Consider the following 24,934-nt stretch of genomic DNA (forward strand, 5'->3'; position numbering starts at 1 on the left):
AAGCCTCTTTTTCAAATTCCTATTTCAGTTTTGAAAAGCCTCCCTCATCCTTCTCTTGTAGTTCCTGGTTCCTGTGAAGATCAAAAGGTTGCCAAGAGAATCTCCCTGTTTTATTATGATGATTATTATCCTCTTTTCATTTGGACAAAAATAGTTCTCGCCGTATTCTTGGGGATGTCATGAAATTGATGGCTTCTTTCTTGAAAAGAATTATGGGTTAATACTTCACCTGGGCCAAGGAATGCTCTGCTTGGTTGTGCGACTTTACAATTTTAAAGGAAATGTTGAAAATGCTACCAGACCCCTGGGTGATAGACATGTGTAGAAGCCAAAAAGTATTGGACAAAAATACATACGTGGTTGGAAAAAATGATACAACAGCACATTGATTTAAACCCGAAATATTTCTGTTGGGGATTTTATCCAAAACTTATAGCAAAGAGAATGTCTATTTGATTATCCAGGTATTAACTGCAGCTAGAATTGTATTTGTGCAAAACTGAAAAAATGAAGAGATTCCTGCTGAAGAGAATGTGATCAGGAAAATATTAGAATGTGCAGAAATGAATAGGCTAACGCTTGCAATCATAGAGAAAGAACAAACCGAATATTATATGATATGGGAATTATTTTATTGATGGCTTGAGAATAAATATGACAGTTAGAAAGAAAAGATTAGTGGACTATAGAAAATATGCTAACAAAAATGAAATGAATTAAGAAGAGGGCTGTAACAGTATTAGATTTACAATGCATACCAGTATTAAGCTAAGAGTAGAGAATTAATACTAATTTAATGAATATGGCTGTAAATTGTAATTGTTATTGCACAAGATATTTGTACCCAGGAGACACCCTGTTTAACTGAAGATGGATTTTTGTATTAAAATAAAATTTAAAAAATTAATTTAAAAGAACAATTTTAAAGGTTTTAATTCTGACATAGTTGAGAGAGGAAAGAGGGAGAGAGGAAAAAACGAAAGGGAGGAAGAGGAAGAGGAAGAGAGAGAAAAAGAAAGAGAGAGAGCAAAAGAAAGAAAGGGAGAGACAGATAAAGGAGGAGAGAGAGAGAAATGGAAGGAAAGAAAGGGACAGACAGGAAAAGAGGAAGAGGAAGAGAGATAAAGGAAGGAGAGAGAGAAAAAGAGGGAGTGAGAAAGAGAAAAGAGGGAAGAAGAGAAAGGGAGAAAGAGGAAGTGAGAGAGAAGAAAGAGGGAGTGAGATGAAGAGAAAGAAGAAGAGAGGGATGGAGAGAGAAACAGTAAGGGAGACAGACTAAGAAAGAGAAAGAAGAGAGGGAGAGAAATAGAAAGGGAGAGAGAGAGAGGAAGAGGGAGCAAGAGGAAGAGAGAAAAAGGAAGAGAGGAAGAGGAAGTGAGTGAGAGAGCGGAAAGAGGGAACAAGATGAAGAGAAAGAAGAGAGGGAGAGAGAAAGAGGAAGAGAAAAAGGGAGAGAGAAAAAGAGGGAGCGAGATGAAGAGAGGGAGGGAGGGAGAAACAGTGAGGGAGAGAGAGTAAGGGAAAGGAGGGGGAGAGAGGAAAGAAGGAGAGTGAGGGGAAGAGAGAAAAGGAGGAAGAAAGGGAGAAAGAGGAAGTGAGTGAGAGAGAGAAAAAGAGAGAGAGAGAGAGAGAGAGAGAGAGAGAGAACTATTGAAGGAAGGATTGATTCAAATTGTTGAGTTGATGAGTTCCTCCCAGACCTTCCGCTTTCAAACTTGTCATCCTGGCTTCTCGGCCCAAAAAGAGGCTGAAACGACCCCTCCCCATTTTTCCCCCCTCCTCTCCCAGAGCCAAGCATGCAGACTTCCGAGGAGGGCTCCAATTCGGCCACCCCCGTGGCCCTGCGCACCTCGGCCTCCGCCCAGCCCGGCCCGGCTTCCCAGCAGGTAAGGCCCCTGGCCGGAGGAGACCCACCTGGCTCCCCCATGGAGTCCCACCTTGGCCCTTTCCCCCCGGGGCCCGTCTCCTCTGGTTCTCTCCAGGGAGCAGCCGGGACTCCTGGGGTTCCGAACTTCCTCCACAACGCAGGGCAAACGAAGGTCCGAATCCTTGAATCGGACAAGACCGTCCACAGAGGCCAGCTGGACGCAGGAGCAGAGCTGCGCTGGCCAAGGGTCAACACTGCAGCCGGTTTGGGTCGCCACAATGTAAGGAAGATGCTGAGATTTTAGGAAGAGTTCCCAGAAGAGCAAAAAAAAAAGGTGTTTAGATACAGGTTAGCAGAGTTGGGAGGGACCTTGAAGGTCATGTAGTCCAACCCCACCCACCCACCCAAGCAGGAGAACCTACACCATTTAACAGATTAGCAGAGTTGGGAGGGACCTTGAAGGTCATGTAGTCCAACCCCACCCCACCCAAGCAGGAGAACCTACACCATTTAACAGATTTAACACAATTGGAAGGGACCTTGGAGGTCATCTAGTCCAAACCCCCCCCACCCAAGTAGGAGAACCTACACCATTTAACAAATTAACTGAGTTGGGAGGGACCTTGTGGGTCATCTAGTCCAACCCACCACCCAAGCAGGAGATCCTACACCGTTTCTGACCAATGGCAGTCCAGTCTCTTCTTGGAAGCCTCCAGGGGTGAAACTCCCACAACTTCCAAAGGCAACTTCCGTTCCATGGGTGGATTGTTCTCCCAGTCAGAAAGTTTCTCCTTATTTCTTAGTTTGAATCTCTCCTGGATCAGTTTCCATCCATTGTTCCTTGTCTGGCCTACAGGTGCTTTAGGAAATAGCTTGACCCCTTCCTCCTCCTCTCTGTGGCAGCCCCTCCAATATTGGGAAGGCTGCTCTCCTGTCTCCCCTGGTCCTTCTCTTCCCTAGACCAGCCAGGCCCAGTTCCTGCAACTGTCCATCCTATGCCTTAGTCTCTTCTCTGCCCTCTTTCTAGAGTCTCAACATCTTTTGATATTTTTATAGTGTGGTGACCAAAAGTGGATGCGGTACTCTAGGTATGGTCTTACTGTGTCAGCCCCCACCCCAATGGTGGGATTCATTTTTTTTTTTTTACTCCTGGGCCTGTGGGCGTGGCTTGGTGGGCGTGGCAGGGGAAGGATATACTACAAAATCCCCCTTCCCTCCCCACCCCACTTAACCTGCTTTCCAGCTCCGTTCTCCTCTGCAGGGTAACCAAAGAAGACCCAGCCGATCAGCTGGGTTACTCGATGGGAGGCAGGGAAGAGATGGGGTTGGCGGGGCCAGTCAGAGGTGGGATTGGCTGGTTCTCCAAGTTTCCGCTACCGGTTCTCCAGAACCGGTCAGAACCTGCTGAATCCCACCTCTGCCCCCCACAACTGACCCCTACCTACCCACCCTTTCCTTTTTCTTTCTCCCCAGAGAGTTTTGGTCCAAGCCACGAGTTCCGCCCCCAAAGGCGTGCCAATGTCGGAGCTGACTCTGCCCAGAGCCCAACAGGTAAACTCTTGGGGAGGGACACAAAGGGAGGGGGGGCAATCACCCTGCTACCCACCCACACCCACCCACCCCTTCCCCCGGAACAAGGGCTCAGCTAACAGGGAAGAAGAAGAGGGGAGAATTTGCAGCCTGCAAAGGTTTCTCCTCCAAATTCAGAGGGAGAACAGCAGAAACAACCAACTGGGATACAGGCGAGTCCTTGACTTACGACCACAATTGAAACCCCCCGCTACCCCCTGCAACATTAACTGCATCGTGCGGCCGTTAAGCGACCCTTCCCTTCCCCTCCTCGACTCCGCTTGTCAGAAGGTCGCAAAAGGGGACCACATCACCCTGGGGCACTGCAACCGTCATAAAAGGCGAGTTGGTTGCCAAGCGTCTGGAATGTCGATCCCCTGGCCACGGTCATGAAGTGTGAAACTCGGGGATAAGTCACTTCTTTTCCTCTCCCAGGGCGCTGTCATTTTGAAAAGTCGCTCAACAAATAGTTCATAAGTTCGAGGCCTACCTGTGTTAAAGGTTTAAATGTGCTAAGTGTGATGACCCAAAGGGGCGTGGCACAAAGGCAACACAGTCAGATGATCCATAAAAATCCCTTTATTATCTCCAACTTTGCCCCCAATGTCCAGGTTACCTTCTGGCTGGAGAAAAAACTCTCCCAGGAACAGCCTTTGGCTGCAGAGAATTCAGTCCAAAACAGGGTCAACACAAACTGCAACTTAAAGTCCAAACAAGCCAAACTGAAGTAATTAGTTTGGCAGGGCAGGAGCAAGAATTTCAGACTGGAAAGCATGGCAAAACTCACAAAGTTGGGAAGACGCCAAGAACCCAGATAAGCAACGACAATACCAGATAATTCACGATTTGCTCCCAACGACTTGCTGTGCGCAGCTTCCCTTTTTAAACACTGTGTTCCCAGCTACAGCTAATGAAGGGAATCAGGGCCCTTTCCTCCCCCGTAAGCCACGCAAGTCCCGTTGCTCCCTTCTCCATTCCTCCCTGTGTGCCTTAGGATGAAGAGTGGGGTGGGTGGGCCTGGGTCTTCCTCTGAATTCCCTCTCCTTTGTTCTACCTCTTCTCTACTCTGCCCAGCCAGACTTTGCCCTTCCCCAGTTTCCTCCACAGCCACCGGAGCCACTCCCGCTCCCTGTCAGCTGCTCGGCCTCCCCCTCCGAATCAGATTCCGACAGGGATCAGATTCCGGCAGTTACTCCAATTAAATCATGAGCCTCGAGCCACACGTTTTATAGTTGTCACATGACACTAAGGTTAAAAAAAACTCACGCAAAGTAAGAAAAATTATAAAAGAAGAAGAAAAGGAGCTGAGAGGAGGGAGGTGTTAAAAATGGATTTTTAAACAAAGCAAGCGAAAGGGTAAGGGTAAGGGCAGGGTAAGGTAAGGGCAGGGTCCACCAGAGGCTCTGGGGGCGAAAAACAGCCATCCTGCAAGTTACGGAAGTCCGGAAACGGGCCTGTTTCCGGCTTCGGAAGGGCCTCCAGAGCCTGGGGAGGCCGTTTCGCCTTCTCAGAGGCCCGAGGGAAGCCTCCGGACTCTGGGGAAGGTGAAAAACGGCCCCTCCCGGAAGTTCCGGTAGGCCACGCCCACCACGGCCACTCCCATTTTGGAATCCCACCCCTGCTTATAATGAATTGGATTAAAAAAATCTTATTTCCCCTCCATCTAGGCCAGGGGTGTCCAACCTTAGTAACGTTAAGCCTGGAGGACTTCAACTCCCAGAATTCCCCAGCCAGCAAAGCTGGCTGGGGAATTCTGGGAGTGAAGTCCTCCAGGCTTAACGCTACCAAGGTTGACACCCTGATCTAAACTTTCGTCCATTTGTAACATTCCGAAATCGGTTTCCGGATGCTCTCCCGCCCAAATCCTAACCCTAACGGTTTCTGTCTAAATTAGACCCGGTTTAGATGCTAGTCCTCGAGTTACGACGGTAACAGAGCCCGCACGTTAAGGTCTCAGCGGTTGTAAAACAGTTCAGTCACACGACCGGTGTAGTTTGATGACTTTTCTTTTCGTGTGTATGTGTGTGTCACTCCAATTTCTATTGTTTCATTTGTCATTATATGCCCTTTGCCAGAAATGGCGTAGGGTCTCCTGCTTGGGAGGTGGGTTGGACTAGATGACCTACAAGGTCCCTTCCAACTCTGTGAATCTGTTTTCCATCAGATTTTGAATTCAATTAATTTTAAGACGCCTTCCTCTGGTTGGTTTCAAAAAATCCATTCTCCTCCCTCCCTTTTTTTTTCCCCGGGCTCCTTTTTCCCCTCCTTTTATATTTTTCCTAGTTTGCATTAGTTTTGTGGGTTTTTTAAAGCCTTAATAACAGGTATTCCTCGACTTACGAGCGTTCGTTTAGTGACCGTTCGAAATGACAAGCAACCTGAAAAGAAGTGACTCGCCACCAAGTTTTTCACACTTGCAGCCATCCCAGCATCCCCCGCGATCAGCCGCTTGCCGGCCGACTCCTATTTACGACGATGCCACCGGATCCCCTTTTGCGACCTTCTGACCAGCCAAGTCGGGGGGGGGGAGCCGGGTTTCACTTAACAACCGGGGGGTGTGTTTACTAACTGAAGAATTTCAGGGATTGGTTTAACACCCCCCTGCGTGTCAAGAATGGTCGTAAAAGCGGGGCAAAGGCTTACTTAACAATTGCCTCGCTTAGCAATGGATATTACTTGGGGTCCATTGTGGTCGGAAGTTGAGGAGCGCCATCCCTTGAGACCTTCAAGAAGAGATTGGACTGCCATTGGTCAGAAATGGTGTAGGGACTCCCGCTGGGCAGGGGTTGGACTAGATGACCTACAAGGTCCCTTCCAACTCTGATGATCTGTTATCTGACTACCTGGATATGGCCTGGTTTCTAATGCCACCTTGTGGCCAGAAAAGACTGCACTGTTTTTGTTTTCTATACACAAATGTGCACACACACACACACACACAAAGCCACCAATCCCCTTCGAACAAGCAAAGATTTATGTCTGTTTTATGTTGAAAAGCCAACAAGAGAAATTTGGTCTTGAAAGAGGAGCTTTGGACTGGCGAGTTTTTACAGGATTTAATTAAAACACCCCCCCACACACACACACACACTTTCAGTACAACCAAAATGGACGTCGTTAAGTGAGACGTTTGTGCTCAAGGGCAGTTTGGCCCCGCTTCAACGGCTCTCCTCGCTGCGTCCCTTAAGCGAAATCCCCCACAGTTCTCAAATTGGTCACCCGGGTCCGTTTAAGGCCATCCGGCTTTGCCCGCTCAACTTGGCCACTTGGAAGGTTGCCAACAGGAGGGAAGGAAGGGAGGGAGGGAAGGAAGTAAGGAAGGAAAGAGGGAGTAAGGAAAGAAAGAAAAGGAAGGAAGGAAGAAAAAGAAACTAAAGGAAAAGAAAAGGGAAGGGAGGGGAAAGAAGGAGAAGAGAAGAAGCGATAGAATAGAAGGGAAGGGAAGAAGGGAAAAGGAAGGGAAGGGAGGAGAAGAGAGAAGAGAAGGAGGCTCCAGGGTGGGACGATGTCCAGAGGGATCCCAAGGTTTTCCTTTGGCCTGGGGGTTGCATGGGGTGGATCCGGCCAGTTGCCCATGGCTCCCTCCCTTCTCCCATGGTGCAGGGGCGGGCTGGCCTGTTCACTGAGAGAGTCCAGCTGGGGGCAGGCGGACGGCTGACCCCTCCACAGGTGTGCGTGTGTGTGCGCGTGTGTGTGTGTGTGTGTGTGTGTGTGTGTGTGTGTGTGTATGCACTGGATAAGAACTCAGCCTCTTTCCCAGAGCAAGGCTGGAGCCTCTGCATGGCCCTTTATCTCCCCCCCTCCACCCCAATTTAAATCTCCCCTTCCCTCCAGGTGCAAACGGTGCAGCACGTCTACCCAGCCGAAGTCCAGTATATCGAGGAGGAGAGGCCGTCTACGCCAACGGGACTCTGTAGGTGCCCCCGCTCCTCTCTCTCTTCCTCTAATTCTCTTTCCCTCTTTCTTTCTTTCTCTCTCATTCTGTCTCTCCCTTTCTCTCTCCCTCTTTCCCCCTCTCATTCTCCCTGTCTCTCTCTTTCTTTCTTCCTCTCCCTTTCTTATTCTGTCTCCCCTCTCTCTCTCTCTCCCTCTTCCCCCTCTCATTCTCTCTTTCTCTTTTTCTCTCCCTCTCTCTCCCCCATTCTCTCTCTCCCCCCTCTCTTTCTTCCTCTCCCTTCCTCTTATTCTCTCTCTCTCTCTCTCTCTCTTCCCCCTCTCTCATTCTCTCTCCCTCTTTCTCTCTTTCTCTTTTTCTCTCCCTCTCTCTCCCCCTCTCTCTCCCCCTCTCTTTCTTCCTCTCCCTTCCTCTTATTCTCTCTCTCTCCCTCCCTCTCTCTCTCTCATTTTCTCTCCCACTTCCTCTCTCCCTGTTTCTCTCTCTCCCTCTCCCTCCCTCTTCCCCTCTCTCTCTCATTCTCTCCTCTTCCTCCCTCCTCCCTCTGCCTCTTTCCCTCTCCCTCCCTGTCTCTCTTTGTGACCAATTTTGCCTCCCAAGCTTAGAATGTGGGGGCAGAGAGCCAGCCTTCAAGCAGAGGTTGGGGAACCCTGGAAGAGGAGGCCTGGGGGGTGGGGGAAGGGGGGCCCTCTCCCCTCTCTGGCCCTCAGGGGAAGGGGAGGAGAGGCATCACCCCGGCCCGGCCTGGTCTACTGGGAAGAAGGCTTCGAAGGCCCTTCACTGCTTCCAAGGGGGCAAAGGGGGTGGGAAAGAAGGAAGGGGGAGACGTGAGAAGAAGGGGGAGGGAGGGTCTGGGACAGGGTCTCTCTCTCCCTCGGGGGAATGGAAGACAGGTGGACTTCAACTCCCAGAATTCCCCCAGCCAGCAGAGTCTACCTACCTTTCAAGTTCCCCCAGGTTGAGCTATAGGTATGGTAGTCGTCAACTTACAACAGTTTGTTTAGTGACCGTTCGAAGTTACCACACGATGGGTAAAAGTGACTTATGGCCGTTTGTCCCACTTAACGACCGGCCCCTTGAATATATATATTCATATATTTGCGGGCAAAAGCTCTGGTAGTTTAGTTACAACCTGATAAAGAGAAGAGTTGGAATGTAACTTTCGCTTCCTGCTCACCCAGAGTTCCTTCCTTCTCCCCCCCCCTTTTTTTTATGGCAACTATTAAAACAGGCAAAGGAACGTTTGATGAGTTGACCTGAGGTCCTTCCTAAGGAACAGGAGGGGGGCCCAGACCATTCCCGCCTGGGGAAGGGGTGCCCCCCTCCAGCTCTTGAGAAAATTCGGCAGCCTTAATCCAAGTGTCCGTCAGTTCCGCAGGCTAAAGGGAGTCTCTCTCTCTCCTCCCTCTCCTTCTCGACAGGCGCGCCACCTACACCTACAACACGGAGGCCCAGATTTACGCACCAGGCAGCGCCACGGCCTACTTCGAGCCGCAAGGAGGCAGCGCTCAGGTTAGCCCGGGGCTTCCTCCTCCCCACCGCCATCCTCCCATGGCATGGTGGGCCTCGCCCTGGACAGCACGGGCACCAGCCAGATCGTCACCAGCTCCGGCACCTATCTCATCCATGGCGGGTTGGAGAATGCCCGGCACACGTTGTCGCACACCTCCCGCTCCTCTCCGGCCACGGTAAGTCCCCATGAAAGGGGGCCAAGGGGGCTGGGTCCCAACTGGACATGGGCGGGGAGCTGTGGAGTGGGCGCACCATCCCAATTGCACATTCTACAACTGGGGGTGAGGGGGGAACACCCTTTTCTCAAACTAGTTTACCGTTTAGCTCTCCCTCCCGAAGCGGGGATTAGCAACGACCCGTGGACTTCAATTCCCAGAATTGCTGGGAGTTGAAATCCACAGACGGTCAACTCATATAACCTATTTCTCGGGTCTTTTTAAAGTTGCCAACTGAAAGGGAGGGGAGAGCAGTGCGGCAGCTTGCAAACCGAAAGTGCATTCCATAAATGTTTTCAAAGATAGTTTCTAGTTTTCTAGATAGTTTCAGCTTTGCTGGCTGGGGCATTCTAGGAGTTGAAGTCCTCCAGGCTTAAAGTTGCTAAGGTTGGAGACCCCTGATCTAGGCGACTAAAGTTTCTGCCGTGCAAAATTCTAACTGGAAAGTACAATAGTGATGGAGAGTCATCAGACTCTGGGCTATGGAGGTGTCCCATTGGGGAATATGAATTATGATCCACCCAGAGGGGTGGAGGGAAAACCAGGGTCAAGGGTGACAAGGAAGGATGTGTCTCAGAGTCGGCTACACCCAGGCAGTCCCGGCATGTTAACTCCCAATAAGTCCTTTTTTTTAAGTTTTGGAAGTTTGATGTCAACTCATGAAACATTTTGTATACATGTTTTATAGTTGTCAACAGAAAGATGTGGGGGGGTAGTTTCAAAGAGCAGGCGGCAGTGTGGAATCGAAAGTACATTCCATTCATATTTTCTTCAAAGACCGATTAGATAACCGAAGCTTCTGCGACAAAAAAAAATCTAATTGGAGAGCATGATTGATGACTCTTGGCTATGGAGTTGTTTCATTGGATGGTACACCCAGAGGGATGGGGAGGGGGAAGCAGGGTCAAGGGTGACAGTGAATTACGTATCTCAAGAGTCGGCTACGTGCAAGTTAGCAGCCATAGTTGCCCATCCCAGCTCCAGGGAGGATTGGGGTCTTGCTGCTCTCTCAACTTGGTAGTTCTTTTGCAGGCGTTTCATGACCCAACTAGGTAACATCATCAGTGCGTTTGGTCATTATGAAACGTCGGCAAGAACACCACCGAGCTCAAGAGAGGCATCCCAGACCCCTCGGCTAAACCAGAGGGGCGACGCACAGCGCCGTGTGGGGAGAGCCCCCGTCTGTCGCGCCGCCGACAAAACAGCAGACGTGTAGATAGCGAGCGAAATTCCCTAGGACTCGTGGGGAATGTCACCCGTTTGGAAGTCACTGAGGACTAGAAGCACGGCCCTCTGTGCAAGACGTGGCGAGCAGATGCCATCCTTTCTCTGCCCCGTATTCCGCCCCCGCCCCGCCCTTTGCGTTCACTGCTGTGCCGTGTGGCTTCTTCCGCATGCCGTCCTACGCAGTTCCCCCTTCGCGTCTCTGCCGCACTAACCCTCTCCTGCCTTCCAAAGTTTCGCTTTGGCCTGTTTGGGGAGGGGAAGACCCGGAGATCATGGTGCCGGCGGGAGCTCAGCCCATGCCCCGTTGCCTGATTTGCCTTTTTCTTCCCTTTCCCCCCACCCTCTTTCTCTTTCCGGCCGGCTTCCTTCGGGTAGCTCGAAATGGCCATTGAGAACCTCCAAAAAACGAAGGCATTACGTCGCACAAAAGCACCCTGCTGAACAGCCATGTAAGTTTTGATTGTCCTCCCCACCCTCCCTCCTTTCCTTTCCTTCCTTCCCTTCCTTCCTCCTTTCCTTCCTCCTTCCTTCCTTCCTTCCTTCCTTCCTTCCTTCCTTCCTTCCTTCCTTCCTTCCTTCCTTCCTTCCTTCCTTCCTTCCTTCCTTCCTTCCTTCCTTCCTTCCTTCCTTCCTTCACTGTGAAGCTGCATATACGTCTAAGTGCTATTATTATTCCTGCCTGCCTGCCTCCAATTTCCCTTCGTTCCTTTCCTTCTTTTTCTCTTCCTTTTTCCCTCCCTCCCTCCAATTTTCCTTCCCTTCCTCTTCTTTCCTTCCCTCCCCACCCTCCCTCCTTTCCTTCTTCCTTCCTTCCTTCCTTCCTTCCTTCCTTCCTTCCTTCCTTCCTTCCTTCCTTCCTTCCTTCCTTCCTTCCTTCCTTCCTTCCTTCCTTCCTTCCTTCCTTCCCTCCTTCTCCTGTCTTGGTCCCCTGACATCCAGGGTCGGGGTGGGTGCAAACAGCTTGGTCATTTGCATACTTTTAGAGAGTTGCTGAGGATGCTCCAAGGTTTGTCTGCATCCTCAGGGTCATCTGAGTGGTGCAGGTGGGGGTGGATAATTCTTGGAACTGCTGAAAGGACTGTGTTGTAGTCTGGAGACAGATTATGTCCACCCCAAGGATCAAACCCCCAGGCCAAACTGAGCAACATGGTACGTGCAGCACAATGCGGTGAGCCCTGTGCAGATCTGTGCATTGGGGAAACAAAACAGCCACTTCACAAGCGCACGGCACAACCTGGGAGGACAAACCCTTCAGGACTCGATTCAGCAGTCCGTCTGCATTTTAAAAGACACAGGCCGCCCTTTGGAAGACAACCAAGTCCACATTTTGGACAGAGAGGACCGCTGGTTTGAAAGAGGGGACCAAGAGGCCATGAAGTGTCCAAATTGAACAGCCCTCCCTCAACTGAGGAGGGAGGGGTACGACATCCTCTATCTCCAGTCTACAACAGAGTCCTTTCAGCAGTTCCAAGAAGGCTCCACACCTATTTGCACCACTCCGGTGGCCCCGAGGACACCTGAGATAAACCTCCAGGCGGCCTCAACGTCTCTCTAAAACAGGGGACTTCAAACCTGAGAGCATTAAGACTTGTGGACTTCAGCTCCCAGAATTCTTCCACCAGCCATGTTAGCTCAGGAATTCTGGGAGTTGAAGTCCACAAGTCTTAAAAGTTCGAAGAGCCTTGCTCTAAAAGGGTGCAAATGACCCGCTTGTTCTGCAAGGAGTATCAATCCTTCCCTTTCCCCCCCAGTCAGAGCTGAAGAAGCTTCTTCAAGGGGAAGCGAAAGGTCTTCAGAAGAAAAAAGCCAGAAAGTCCAGTTGCCTCCTTGGGGGGGGGAAGCACCTTTGGGACTACCATGACCCGCATGATGGAGAATCTCCACCGACAAACATAGGAAAACCTTCCTCCTTGGACCTCCCCTTAACCCATAATCCCTCTAACCTTCTTGGTTTCGGGAACCTTCCGTCTGCCTTGGACTTCCACATCCGGCGACCTTGAGGAGTTAGCTCTGTCTCGGGCTCCCAACCGCATCCCAACCTGCCCTTCCACTCCAATGCCTTCCCTCTCCCCTCCCACCTCGCCCCTTACTCTCCTACCCCACCTTCTCTTGGCCTTGGCACCAAGATGGAGAGAAGCCTCTAAGCCAAGGGGGTCAAACTCAAGGCCCGGGGCCCCGGATCGGACCCGGCGGGGGGCCCACGGGGACCACCTTGAAACAGCAAAGGACCAGCTCGCGGTGCTTCTGCCAGTGAAAACGGAGTTCAGGAAAGCCACGCAAGGCTCGCCCAGGCTCCGTTTCAGGCCACGACGGCCTCCCGTAGCCTTCTACCAGTGAAAACGGAGCTTGGGGCGAGCATGCGTGGTCCAACCAGGCTCCGTTTTGGGCCATGACGGCCTCCTGCAGCCCTCTGCCAGCGAAAACGGAGCTTGGGGCGAGCATGCGTGGTCAACCAGGCTCCCGTTTTGGGCCACGACGGACCTCCTGCAGACCTCTGCCAGCGAAACGGAGGCCCGACGAGGCCGCCTGCTCCATTTTCCCTGGGAGAGGGCGGCAGGAGCTGTCGTGGTCGAAAACGGAGCCTCGGGGAGTGACATTGAGCTGGCCATGACCTCCAAGATCAAACACAACGCAGAGGCGGCCCTCAATGAAATTGAACGTCAGTGTTCCAGGGAGCCTCCGTTCCGATCAGGAACTCCAAGACAAGCCTCATCTCAAAAGTGCCTTGGTTAGAAATCGCACCTGGCACCTCTGTGGAAGTTTCCTGGACTTCCCACAAGGTCCCAAACGACAAACCCCTCCCCTTTTCTCCCATCATCACATCACACGGACCAATCCTGATCCATCCCAGAGTAAGATCCTTATTTCCCTCCTGTGCCACACTCCATGACCTTGAACTAAGAAAATAATTTTATTTTGTCTACTTAGAGATACTCAATTGAAATCACACGCACACACACACACACACACCCTGTCACAGCCTGCTACGCACGGGATACATTTACCACAAATCACGTTACTCGCTGGCTTTCACAAGTCGGTGAAACCCGATGAAAAAGTTTTAACGTAGAATATCCAGGTGACATTCAGTATTGACAGTAACAATGATCTGTTCAAAGTCAGAGTGGAGAGCAACCACCTCCCCACACTGACTCTATAACAATTAACACAGCCTAACCCTGTAATTTACAATAACCCTGCTATTACACACACACACACACACACAGAGTGATCCAATAAACATATAACAACCCACTTTCTCAGGCTATGTGGCAGCGTGGAACGTGGCTTCCAAAGCTGATGTCGAGTTTGATCCCGCTGCCCCAGCCCTCTTGGCTTCTAACACGCGCCCCCCCTTTCTCTTTCGCTCCCCCGGGGACCCCGGCCTCTTTTCCTGCCTGGCGCTTGGCTTCCCCTTCCCTTCGCCTCTGAGGGCCTGGGCTCGGATGGGTTGGTGGGATGCGTTGGGCAAGGGGGCATCAGGTACTCCGTGGCCCACAGCCCCCCCACCCCACCCCGCCACGGATCACAGCCCACTACTGGGCCGTATCCTGTTTCAACCCAGGATGCAAAAGCGATGGGTCATGGCGTGGTTACCACCCTCGTGCAAGTGGTGGGCACCTTGCGCTCCTGCGCGAAACCCTCGTGTGAGCGGAAGGCGGGTGCGTGGACGCCTGCCACCCACACGTTTCCCCTCCCTGCGGCAGGCCAGGTGTGATGACCCAGGGTGGGTTACAAAAGCGACAAAGTCACAAAAACCGGTGAAGTCCCTTTAATTCCTTCAACTTGGCTTTAAAGGTCCAATTATCATTGACTGGAGAGAAAAAAACTCCCCCACAAACAGTTGTGAAAAGGAAGAAATGCCGTTCAAACTCAAAATACATATAAATTATAAATAGAAAAAAACAACGCAAACCACACGGAAGCAATTAAGGAGACAAGGAAGGTAAGGGCTTGAAGACGTCCACAGATACCGAAATGCACACACACTGGGAAGGACGCCAGAACTCAGATAAGAACTGACAGACTGGAAATATTTTCACGCTTTTCTTCCAGCAACTTTGCCATGCGCACTTTGTCCTTTTAAACAGGGCTCACAGCTGCAGCCCATGAAGGGGATCAAGGCCTCTTCCTCCCCCGTAGACCACGCCATTCATGTTGCTCCCTTATCCGCTCCTCCCTGTGTGCCCTAGTATGAAGAGGGGATGGGCCTGGGTCTTCCTCTGACTGCCCAGCCGACCTCTGCCCTTCCCCAGCCTCCTCCACAACCTCCGGAGCCACACCTCCATTCCCTGTCGGCTGTTCCTCCTCTCCCTCGGAGTCAGATTCTAACAGGCCTCCAAGGGGGAAAGGTTGGAGGGACCACTCCTCCATTTCCCCCCCCCCCCAACAATCCGGGTCCTCGTTTTATTGACCTCAGAAAGACAGAAGGACGAGTTGATCTTCAGCCGGTCAGGATCGAACCGCTGGCTGTGGGAACGTAAGAGTTTGCCTGCAATGCGGGTAGTTCTCGACTTACGGCCACGGATTGAGCCCAACATTTATGTTGCTAAGTGAGACACTCATTAAGCCCCATTTTGATGACCTTCCTTGCCTCGGTTGTTAAGTGGATCACCGCCGTTGATAAGTTAGCCACCCAGTCGTTAAGCGAACCCGGCTTTTCCCCTTGACTTGGCTTGTCAGAAGGTCACCAAAGGGGATCACGTGACACCCCCTCCCAGGGACGCTGCAACCGTCATAAGTGTGGGTCCCTTGCCAAGCATCTGAGTTTTGATCACGGGGCCCTATAAGTCACCTGTTTCATCGCCGTTGTAACTTTGAACGGTCGCTGAATGAAGCATTGTAAGTGGAGGACTACCTGTACTGCATTCTGCCCGCTGCGCAGGGCCCCAGGGCTCCCGGCCATTGCCTTGCTGTGGGGGCCCCTCCCAGGTGGGGCCCTGCTTCTTGGAGCGGGGGGGGGAAAGGGTGAAAAGAGGTACGGGGGGCCCCAGAAGGTGACCCCCCCCACACTCCCCAAGGAGGCTGAGCCGCCTTTCCCATCTCCCAGATGTTGTGTCCCCACTTGGTCAGGTCCTCTTTGGGATGGGATGGCCTCTGATCTTTGTCTTCTCTTCCCCTCTCCTCTCTTCTCTTTCTCTTTCCTTTACTCTTTCTCTTCTTCTCTCTTCTCTTCGTTTCTCTTTTTTTCTCTCCTCTTGTTCTTCTCTTTTTTTCTCTTCTCTTTCTCTTCTCTTCTCTTTCTCTTCTTTTCTGTTCCCTTCTCTTTTCTTCCCTTCCCTTTTTTTTCTCTTCTCTTTCTCTTTTTTCTCTTCTTCTCTTTCTCTTCCCTTCTTCTCTTCCCTTTTCTTTCTCTTCTCTTTCCTTCCCTTCTCTTCTCTTCTCTTCTGTTCCCTTTTCTTTCTTCCCTTCCCTTTTCTTTCTCTTCTCTTTCTCTTCTCTTCCCTTTTGTTCACTTTCTCTTCTTTTTCTCTTTCTTTCCTTTCCCTTCCCTTCTCTTCTGTTCCCTTCCCTTTTCCTCTCTTCCCTTCTCTCTTTTCTTGTTTTTTCTATCTTTTCTCTTTCCTTCCCTTCTCTTCTGGTCCCTTTTCTTCTCTTCCCTCCCCTTCTCTCTTTTCTCCTCTTTCTCTTTCCCTTCCCTTCCGTTCTCTTCTCTCTTCTCTTTCCTTTCCTTCTCTTCTGTTCCCTTTTCTTCCCTTCTCCCTTTTCTCCTTTTTTCTTTTCTCTTTCTCTTCCCTTCCTTCCCTTCCCTTCTCTTCTGTTCCCCTCCCTTTTCCTCTCTTCACTTCCCTTCTCTCTTTTCTTGTTTTTTCTTTTCTCTTTCCTTCCCTTCTCTTCTGTTCCCTTCCGTCTTTCTCTTTTCTCTTCTCTTCTGTTCTCTTACCTTTTCTTTTCTTCCCTTCCCTTCCCTTCTTTCTTTTCCTCTCTTTCTCTCCTCTCCTCTCTTCTTCTCCCCTCCTCTCCTTCTCTCCTCTCACCCTTGCCTCATCTCCCCTTCCTCCAAGCAGCTACAGTGGCTGCTGGACAACTACGAAACGGCGGAAGGGGTCAGCCTGCCCCGCAGCTCCCTCTACAACCATTACCTGCGCCACTGCCAGGAGCACAAGCTGGACCCGGTCAACGCCGCCTCCTTCGGGAAGCTGATCCGCTCCGTCTTCATGGGCCTGAGGACGCGCCGGCTGGGCACCAGGTCTGCAAGGGTGGGGGGTGGGGGCGTCTAGGACCACTGGCCACGGCTCCCTGGCCACGGCCCGGCTCTCCACGGGGCAAGAGTGACGCGAAGAAAGGGTGGAACGGACTGGTCAAAAGGACGGAGGCCGAGGGAGGGAGGGAGGGAGGGAGGGGAACCCAATGGGAGAGAACCGCCACAATTCCAAGATTTTCTGGCTTCATTTTAAGTCATTTGAATAGTTAAACTGTCCCTTGGCGAGTTGGCGGTGGAGAGGCGGCCGCAGTGGAGTGGTCTCATTCCGAGCTGGAAGGGGACGCCGGATATTTGGGGGTCCACTTATTTGGGAGAAGCTGCCATCATGCCCTTTTTTGACACAGACACACACACACACACACACACAGCAGCAGCTCCGAGCCCAGAAAGGATCCCCGGGTTCAGGAGGAGGGGGCGGAGGGGGAATTCCCTTCTGCAAGGCATTCGGGACCCTTTCCCCAACTGGGCCAGCCTTTTTTTTCATCTCTCCCCCTTTTTTTTGTTTTTTTTTGGCTTTTTCTATGGCGTCCAGGGCTGCTTTCCGAGAAGGGTTTCCCGGCCTTGGCTGCAGGGAACTCTGGGTGAGAGAGGGGACAGAGAGGGTCTCTTTAAACACACACACACACACACACACACACACACACACACACCCGTGGGCATCAACATGTTGTTTGGATGATGACCAAGGGAACCCATGGAACAGAAGTTGCCTTCGGAAGTTGTGGGTGCTCCAATACTGGAGGCTTTCGAGAAGAGACTGAACTCCCATCTGTCAGAAATGGTGTAGGGTCTTCTGCTTGGGCAGGGGGTTGGACTAGATGACCTACAGGGTCCCTTCCAACTCTGGCGTAGGGTCTCCTCTTGGGCAGGGGGTGGGACTAGATGACCTACAAGGTCCCTTCCAACTCTGTGGCGTAGGGTCTCCTCTTGGGCAGGGGTGGGACTAGATGACCTACAGGGTCCCTTCCTACTCTGTGGCGTAGGGTCTCCTCTTGGGCAGGGGTGGGACTAGATGACCTACAGGGTCCCTTCCTACTCTGTTAATCTGTGTAATGGCGTAGGGTCTCCTGCTTGGGCATGGGGTTGGACTAGATGACCTACAGGGTCCCTTCCAACTATGTTAATCTGTTAAATGGCTTAGGGTCTCCTGCTTGGGCAGGGGGTGGGACTAGATGACCTACAGGGTCCCTTCCTACTCTGTTAATCTGTTAAATGGCATAGGGTCTCCTCTTGGGCAGGGGGTTGGACTAGATGACCTACAGGGTCCCTTATTAGACCGTGTAATAAGATTGGGACTGGGTTAGGGACTTCTCTCCTCACTGCGAGTTGTGTTGGGGGCCGTGAGAGGCTCAGCCAATCTCATTGTACACCTGTTGTACTCGGACCATAAAGGTAATAATAACTTCCAGCTCTGCTAATGACGTCAGAACTGGACATGGCCTCATGGCGCCCCCTCAAGGACGAAGAGGGTAGTGAGGATGGAGACGGTGGGAGTCGACCCCACTTGGAAATAACCCGCTGCCCATTATCCTCCACAGGGGGAACTCCAAGTACCATTACTACGGGATCCGTCTCAAGCCAGAGTCGCCGCTCAACCGTTTGCAGGAAGATGCCCAGTACATGGCCATGAGGCAGCAAACAGCCCACCAGAAGCAGAGGTAGGAGCTTAGCGGCACGTTGCAAACTCACGTTGCTAGTCCTCATGGAGTGACAGAAGGCCTTTCAAACCGGGGCAGAGGAAGACACCACCCCCACACACCGCAAAGGAGAAAGAAATTCCATGTTTTTGTTGTTTTTAAGGTGGCTTCCTCAAAAATATAAGGCGAAGTCGGTGTGCCACTACAAACCCCATCACTCCATCCAGAAAGCCCGTGTACCTGTGTTCCGTTTGAAATCACTGTTACCAAATCTTTAGTAATGATTTGTTTCTGGTGTCAACTCATGAAATATTTCTATGGTCTTTTTAGAGTTGCCAACAGAAAAGGAGGAGGGAAAGGGGTTTGAAAGAGCACTGCTGGCAGCTTGGAAATGGAAAGTGCATTCCACAAATGTTTTCAAAGATAGTAAACTAGGTGACTGAAGCTTCTGCCATGCACAATTCTACCTGGAGATCGTGATTGATGACTCTGGGCTATGTGTGATGACCCAGGGTGGAGAGACCAAACAAACACAGTCACAGAAAACAGGGGAAGCCCCTTTTATTCCTTCACTTTGCTTCCAAGTTCTGAATATCCTTGGGGGGAAGACAAAAATCTCCCACACAAGCAGTTACAAGAAGAAGGAAAAAAGCAACACAAACCAGGCGAGAAAAGGGCTGGAGGACGTCCACAGATAACAGAACACAATGGGAAGGACGCCAAACCCAGAGAGAAACCATAAACTAGAGATATTTCCATGCTTTGTTTCCAGCGTTTGCCAATACGCATGTCCGTCCTCTTATTCAGTTGTCACAGCTGCAGCCCATGAAGGGGATCAGGGCCCTTTCCTCCCCCGTAGACCACGCCATTCACATTTCTCCCTTATCCGCTCCTCCCTTCCTGCCCTAGGATGGAAGATGGGCCTGGGTCCTCCTCTGACTGCCCAGCCGGCCTCTGCCCTTCCCCAGCCTCCTCCACAACCCCCGGAGCCCCACTTCCACTCCCTGTCGGCTGTCTCGGAGTCAGTCTCCACCAGGGGCATGACACTATGGATGTGTCCCATTGGAGGATATGAATTACAATACCCCCAGGGGGTGTGGGGGGGAAACCAGGGTCAAGGGTGACAGTGAATGCTATATCTCAGAGTCGGCTACACCCAAGCAGTGCCAGACATGTTAACTCCCAATAAATCCTTTTTGAGTTTTGGAAGTTTGGCTCGAGACTCATGATTTAAATGGGGGGTAACTGCCGGAATCCTGACACTTGGAACTCTGCCCTTCCACACGGCCCAAGGGCTAATCAATCAAAACAAATAAACCTGTAGCTGAATGCCCGGCTTGCCTTGAGGAAATTGGAAGTTTCCAGAAGTCCCGTCTGACCAGCTGTCCCCCCACCCAACCACATACACACACACACACAAACACACAACTAGGGATGAACCTGTTTTCCAAAGCACGCAAGGCCGGGACAAGAAGTAACAGGTGGAAGTTTATCAAAGAGAAATCCAACCAGGGAATCATCTGCTCAAACGGTTCACACTGGTTCGGCCGAACCGGTTGTTGATTTTGTGGCCAGTTTGGCAAACCGGCAAATCCACCCTCGCCTGGCCCCACCCAGGAGTGCCTGCATGGCCTGTTTTGGATCGCAGGAAAGTACAGGGCCCACGCGGAGGCTCAGGGAGGGCAAAAAATGGGCCGCCTGGAAGTTCTGGAAGGCCAGAAATGGGCCCGTTTCCAGCCTCCAGAGATGCCTCCGGAGCCTGGGGAGGGTGAAAGCAGCCCCCCACAACCCGTTTCTGCTCCCAGGCCAGGGTAGTGCAGGATGCTGACTAGGCCACGCCCACCGTGGCCACGCCCACCCAGCAACTGGGCCACAGAACCGGTTGCTAAATTTTTGCATCCAACCTAGACATAAGGAGAAATTTCCTGACGCTAAGAACAATGAACCAGTGGAACAGCTTGCCACCAGAAGTTCTACCTGCTCCAACACTGGAGATTTTTAAAAATAGACTGGACCACCATTTGTCTGAAATGACATAAGGGCTCCTGCTTGGGCTGGGGGTTGGACTAGAAGACCTCCCAGGTCCCTTCCATCTCTGTTATTCTACTCTGTAAAACACACGAGGATAAGAAAAGTAAACGATGGAAACTCATCCAGGAGAGAAGCAAACTAGCCATAAGGAGGAATTTCCTGACAGGGAGAACAGTGAACCAGTGGAACTTCTTGCCTCCAGAAGTTGTGGAGGCTTTTAAGAAGAGATGGGATAACCATTTGTCCAGAATGGTATAGGGTCTCCTACTCGAACGGGGTTAGACTTGAAGACCTCCAAGGTCCCTTCCAATTCTGTTATTATATAGTCTAGCAATCCAGACGTTCTGGGTGCTTCAGCACTGGAAGTTTTGAAGAAGAGATCGGACAACCGTTTGTCCAACATGGTCTCTTGCTCAAGCGGGGTTGGACTAGAGGACCTCCCAGGTCCCTTCCAATTCTTTTACGCTCTTATTCTTCCTTCCTTCCCTGAAAGCCCACATAAAAGGAGTCTCTTCCCCTCTCGTTCTGCAGGTACCGACCTTCCCAGAAGTTGGATGGTGCAACGGAGGGAGGGGGCATCAGTGCCCCCCACACTAGCCCCGAAGAGTCAGTAGCGGCCCAGTGTCAACACCACCAGCAATACATTGGTGAGAAATGTTTTCGAATGCCTGCTGTCAGTCTTTGTCAATAAAGTGCATTTTACAGGACCCCCAAATACTTGAAGTTTGATCTTCTTTGGGTTTAATGATTCGATTTACTTGTCACCCTATATCCTTATCCGACATGATGTGCCGGCAGCCCTCCGGCAGCCAAATCAGGAGGAGGAGGAGGAGGAGGAGGAGGTGTGGGAGTCAGGGTCAGCCTCAGGGTAACCTGATGGTGTGGTTAGCCGGCAGCAGGTGCAGACGGCGGAGGAGAGCGAGGACTCAGATGAGGGGCCAGGACCATTAGGGAGTGGACTGCTGCCTTGGGAGATTGTGGAGGCTGGCAGCAGCAATGAGGAGGTTCCCGAGGAGCCTGTGCCAAGCGCACATGCACGCAGAGGGTTGCTCGGAGGAAAGAGCAGTTACAACAGCACGGGCGACTCAAGAGTAAGGCTGCAAAGTAATGGCCCCTCCTTCAAGAAGATAAAAGGCAGCTGTGCAGAGAACGTACTTTGCAGGAAGCAAAGACATTTTGAAAACTCCAGCCTCGTGGACATTCCAGTATCCTGAGTTTATATTTGAAGATTCTTATTTTGCAAATTATTTCTTGTCTGTTATCTTTTGGCAAGCCTCGCACAGTTTGGCAAGGCTCGTGCTTATCGCAGCTAATTATTTTGCAAAAGCATTACAAGGTTTCTGTTCCTTTTGGATTTGTGTTTGATTTGTTGGAAAAGGGCGTGGGTCAGAACACCTAGGAGCTCCAAGGGGGAAGAGGGAATGGAGCTGGCAGAGAGAGAGACAGAGGCGGAGCCTGGGCTGTCTGTCAGCCCTCAGGTGGAGAGTCAACAGCCCCCAGGTCTGGAGGTGGCTGATGAGGAAGAGGAGGAACAGCCGGCTCCAGTGCCTGACGCACAGATGTGCAGAAGGCAGAGGAGAGGAGAGCAGGGGAAATCTATGGGCCGGTCCTTGGGACGGAAGAGCCACCGCTGCTAGCAAGGCCCCATACTAGCTCTGGGGATAAAAGGCAGGGGGCGGAGATGAACAGGTGTGATGGACAACTTCATCTTTCGGCTGGACGGGCTTTTTACCCTGCGAAAGAAACCTTTTGCCGGAGCTGCTGGAATTCCTAATAAAGGAATCTTCTGAGTTCACGTCAGGTTTTTTTTTTTCGTGTTTGGGGAGCTGGGTCAGAACAGGATGGATGAAAAAACCCCACTAACTTTGGGAGAAACTTTTAGGGGTGTCGAGGGGGGCCAGGGCAGGTAGGCCCCTGCCAGGTAGATGTTGCATAAATTTAATCTATATATAAATTTGAATCCCAGGCTCCAAGCCAGCGCCTCAAAGCCAGATCGTGCAATGCTTTGAAGTACAGAGAGCCCTCTGCTTTCAAGCATTTGTTTAGTGACTGACGTTACGACGGCACTGAAAAAAAGTGACTGTTTTTCACCCTTACGACCATTGCCATGTCCCCGTGGTCAAGTGGCCCAGGATCGTGACCTTCTGATAAGCGAAGTCAATGGGGATTCACTTCACGACCGAGGGACTAACTTTACCACCACAGTGGTTCCCCCTTAGCCACTGTGGCCAGAAAAGTCGTAAAACGGGACACAACGTATTAACCATGGAAACTTGGGTCACAATTGTGGTCGTAAGTCAGAAGGGCTACTGGTAATATCTTGCGATTCGCGGTGGATCACCAGTGGGCAGTTAAGATTCCGCCTAATTTTGCCAGCCATATAACAAAAATTTAGCCACATTGACTGAAACTACATGGCTGCCCTGAAGATGCTTCCGAAATGGGTGTGTTAACTGGAACCCTGATACTACAATTATGACAACGGTGCATAAAACAAACAAAACCCCTCCCAAACGATTATTATTATTTTTTCTTACCCCGCAGACGTCACTCACGTGCTGCCTGAATTCCCAGTCCTGAATCCGGAAAGCGTCCTCCTGCAGGAAGGGATCGAGACGCGCGACCTCCAGGCTCTGCAGCTCTTCTACCGCCGGCATTGCGAGGTGATTCTGTGGGGCCAGGTTTGATGCGGCCCTTCCTGGAGGGCCCTGCCACCTTTGGCTCGCTGTGCGGCGTCCATTTGGCAACCACAGGAGCACCTCTGTCCAGAAATGCCTTGCTCCCTCTGTCTCCCCACGCTGGAACCAAATCTGATGCGGGGGGCGTCTGTCCCTGCAGGCCAACGTCGAAGTGGTGGTGAGCCTCCAGCTGCCATTCCTCGAGAAACTTTGGCGTTCCTTCTGGAATTCCGAATCCATCCCCAGCCGGACGGGCGCTTCTGCCGCCGGAGCCTCCAGGTAACACCACAGGCCTCTCTGCTTCCCGTGACAGTTAGGCTCAAAGTGAATTCAGAGGCGGCCTCCACAACCTCCGCAATCACACCTCCACTCCCTGTCGGCTGTCCCTCCTCTCCCTCAGAGCCTGACTGTTAACAAGGGCATGACACGCTCCCTTTCTGCTGTCAACTAAAAAGACCAAAGGAGCATATTTTTTTAGTGGACAGGGGGGACCACCTGTATTTTAACTCTGCCCTCGGAGCGTCGGCTCCGAATGCAGAGACGAGTCCTTGGAGGGGTTTTTTTTTAGGAAGAGGGGCGGCCCGGATGCTTTCAGTCATGCCTTCCCTTTGCAGCGAAGAGTCCTATGAAGCCATCCTCCCGAGACACCAGCTGATCGCCTTGTGCAAACACGAGCCCATCCTGGCCTGGATGCGGAGCTGTGACCACCTCTTGTACCAAACCCTGGTGGAGATTCTCATCCCGGACGTTCTCCGGCCTGTTCCCGGTGCGTAAAAGGGACCAGGGTGTGTGTGCGTGCGTGCGTGTGTGCACGGACCCGCCTCTTCCTCTTCCCCATTCAGCTCAGACTCCTCCATCACCGAGTTTTCGATCATATTTCCTCTCCGCAAATCCTTGGGGGCCTTTTTTTTATATATATAAAGTTTTTTTATTTTTCTAAACAAACACAGACAAAACAATACATAAAAACATAAAACCATCTTTCAATTGCGTACAGTGTGTCGACTGGTTGCATTTATTTTGTGCTACGTGTCTATAGTCCTCCTTCACAGGTCCCATAAATTCTCATATTTTCCATTTTGTGTGTGTGTGTGTGTGTGTGTGTGTATATATATATATATTATTATCATTATGGTTCTTTCATTTAACAATAACTATTTGTTCCACCACTTCATATAGGATATTCAACATTTTAAACCAATATGTAATGTAACTTCCATTGCCACTTCATCTAATAAAAAGTACATTCTTATTTCATTTTCTCTTAAATTCTATTATTTTTATATTGTAAAGTTATCTATAAAATATATCATTTCCACACTTTTTTTTCTTACCATTGATAAAATGAATCCCATATCTTATAATATTGTTTTTTTTTCCTTGTCCTCTAATTTCAAATGTCAATTTACTCATTTCAGCACATTCCACTATTTTCTTAATAACTTCCTCCTGTGTTGGTATTTTCTCCTTTTTCCAATTCTTTGCAAATAACAATTCTAGCTGCTGTTAGTACATTCACAATCAAATATATCAGTTCTCTACTGTATATCTCTGGTACAATACCTTGGGGGCCTTTTTTTAAGCTTCCCGTTCTTTAAGGAATTCAACCACGGGGCATCGGTGGAGAGTTTGAGGTTCTCGCCAGCCTGAAAAACCTCAGGGTTGTTCCAGAGGGTAGGATAAGGAACTGGATTTCAATAACCAGCCATGGGGAGAAAGCGCCGTTCATCAGTGGAAACATACTGCTTTGGGCAGTGGCGGGTTCTCTTTTGGTGGGGAGGGGTTTAGCGGGTACCAAAATACAGATTCCTGCCCTGGCCGGGTTTCTCAGTCTCACCTATTTTAAAATGGGTAGACTTCCAACTCCCAGAATTCCCCTTTTGGTCTTGTGGTTCTGAACGGTGTGTACGTGCTATATATCTCTCTGTGCCTGTTGATGGCTGGTTTGCCTCAGTCTCACACAATTCTCTAACGTATTTTGGATTTGTGAAAAATAGCTCCCAACAAATCCACCCCCATTCAAATCATAAGTCTCTAGCCACATCTCTCAGAGTAAAAAAAATATATGATTTATTAGGAGTGGCCATGTTGGCATTAG

The 24,934-nt window shown here is 50.8% G+C and overlaps 1 protein-coding gene across 1 annotated transcript in view; it reads left to right on the forward strand.

Annotated features, from left to right (window-relative positions):
* The window catches only part of RFX2 (regulatory factor X2), a 61,591-nt gene that overhangs the window by 24,655 nt on the left and 12,002 nt on the right, over nucleotides 1-24,934 (forward strand). Inside the window, 14 exon segments of the mRNA XM_087948776.1 lie at nucleotides 1,789-1,886; nucleotides 3,341-3,418; nucleotides 7,271-7,313; nucleotides 7,316-7,349; nucleotides 8,753-8,855; nucleotides 8,858-9,019; nucleotides 10,661-10,682; nucleotides 10,685-10,734; nucleotides 16,294-16,475; nucleotides 18,029-18,148; nucleotides 20,690-20,805; nucleotides 22,703-22,821; nucleotides 22,997-23,115; nucleotides 23,451-23,602. Coding sequence (XP_087804902.1) covers nucleotides 1,797-1,886; nucleotides 3,341-3,418; nucleotides 7,271-7,313; nucleotides 7,316-7,349; nucleotides 8,753-8,855; nucleotides 8,858-9,019; nucleotides 10,661-10,682; nucleotides 10,685-10,734; nucleotides 16,294-16,475; nucleotides 18,029-18,148; nucleotides 20,690-20,805; nucleotides 22,703-22,821; nucleotides 22,997-23,115; nucleotides 23,451-23,602 — 1,390 coding nt within the window. The 5' untranslated portion in view covers nucleotides 1,789-1,796.

This window comes from Notechis scutatus, unplaced genomic scaffold (genome assembly GCF_049901735.1).
Source record: "Notechis scutatus isolate UNSWTSFEM ecotype Mainland unplaced genomic scaffold, rNotScu1.2 NSCUSCF19, whole genome shotgun sequence".
In the NCBI taxonomy this organism is placed as follows: Eukaryota; Metazoa; Chordata; class Lepidosauria; order Squamata; family Elapidae; genus Notechis; species Notechis scutatus.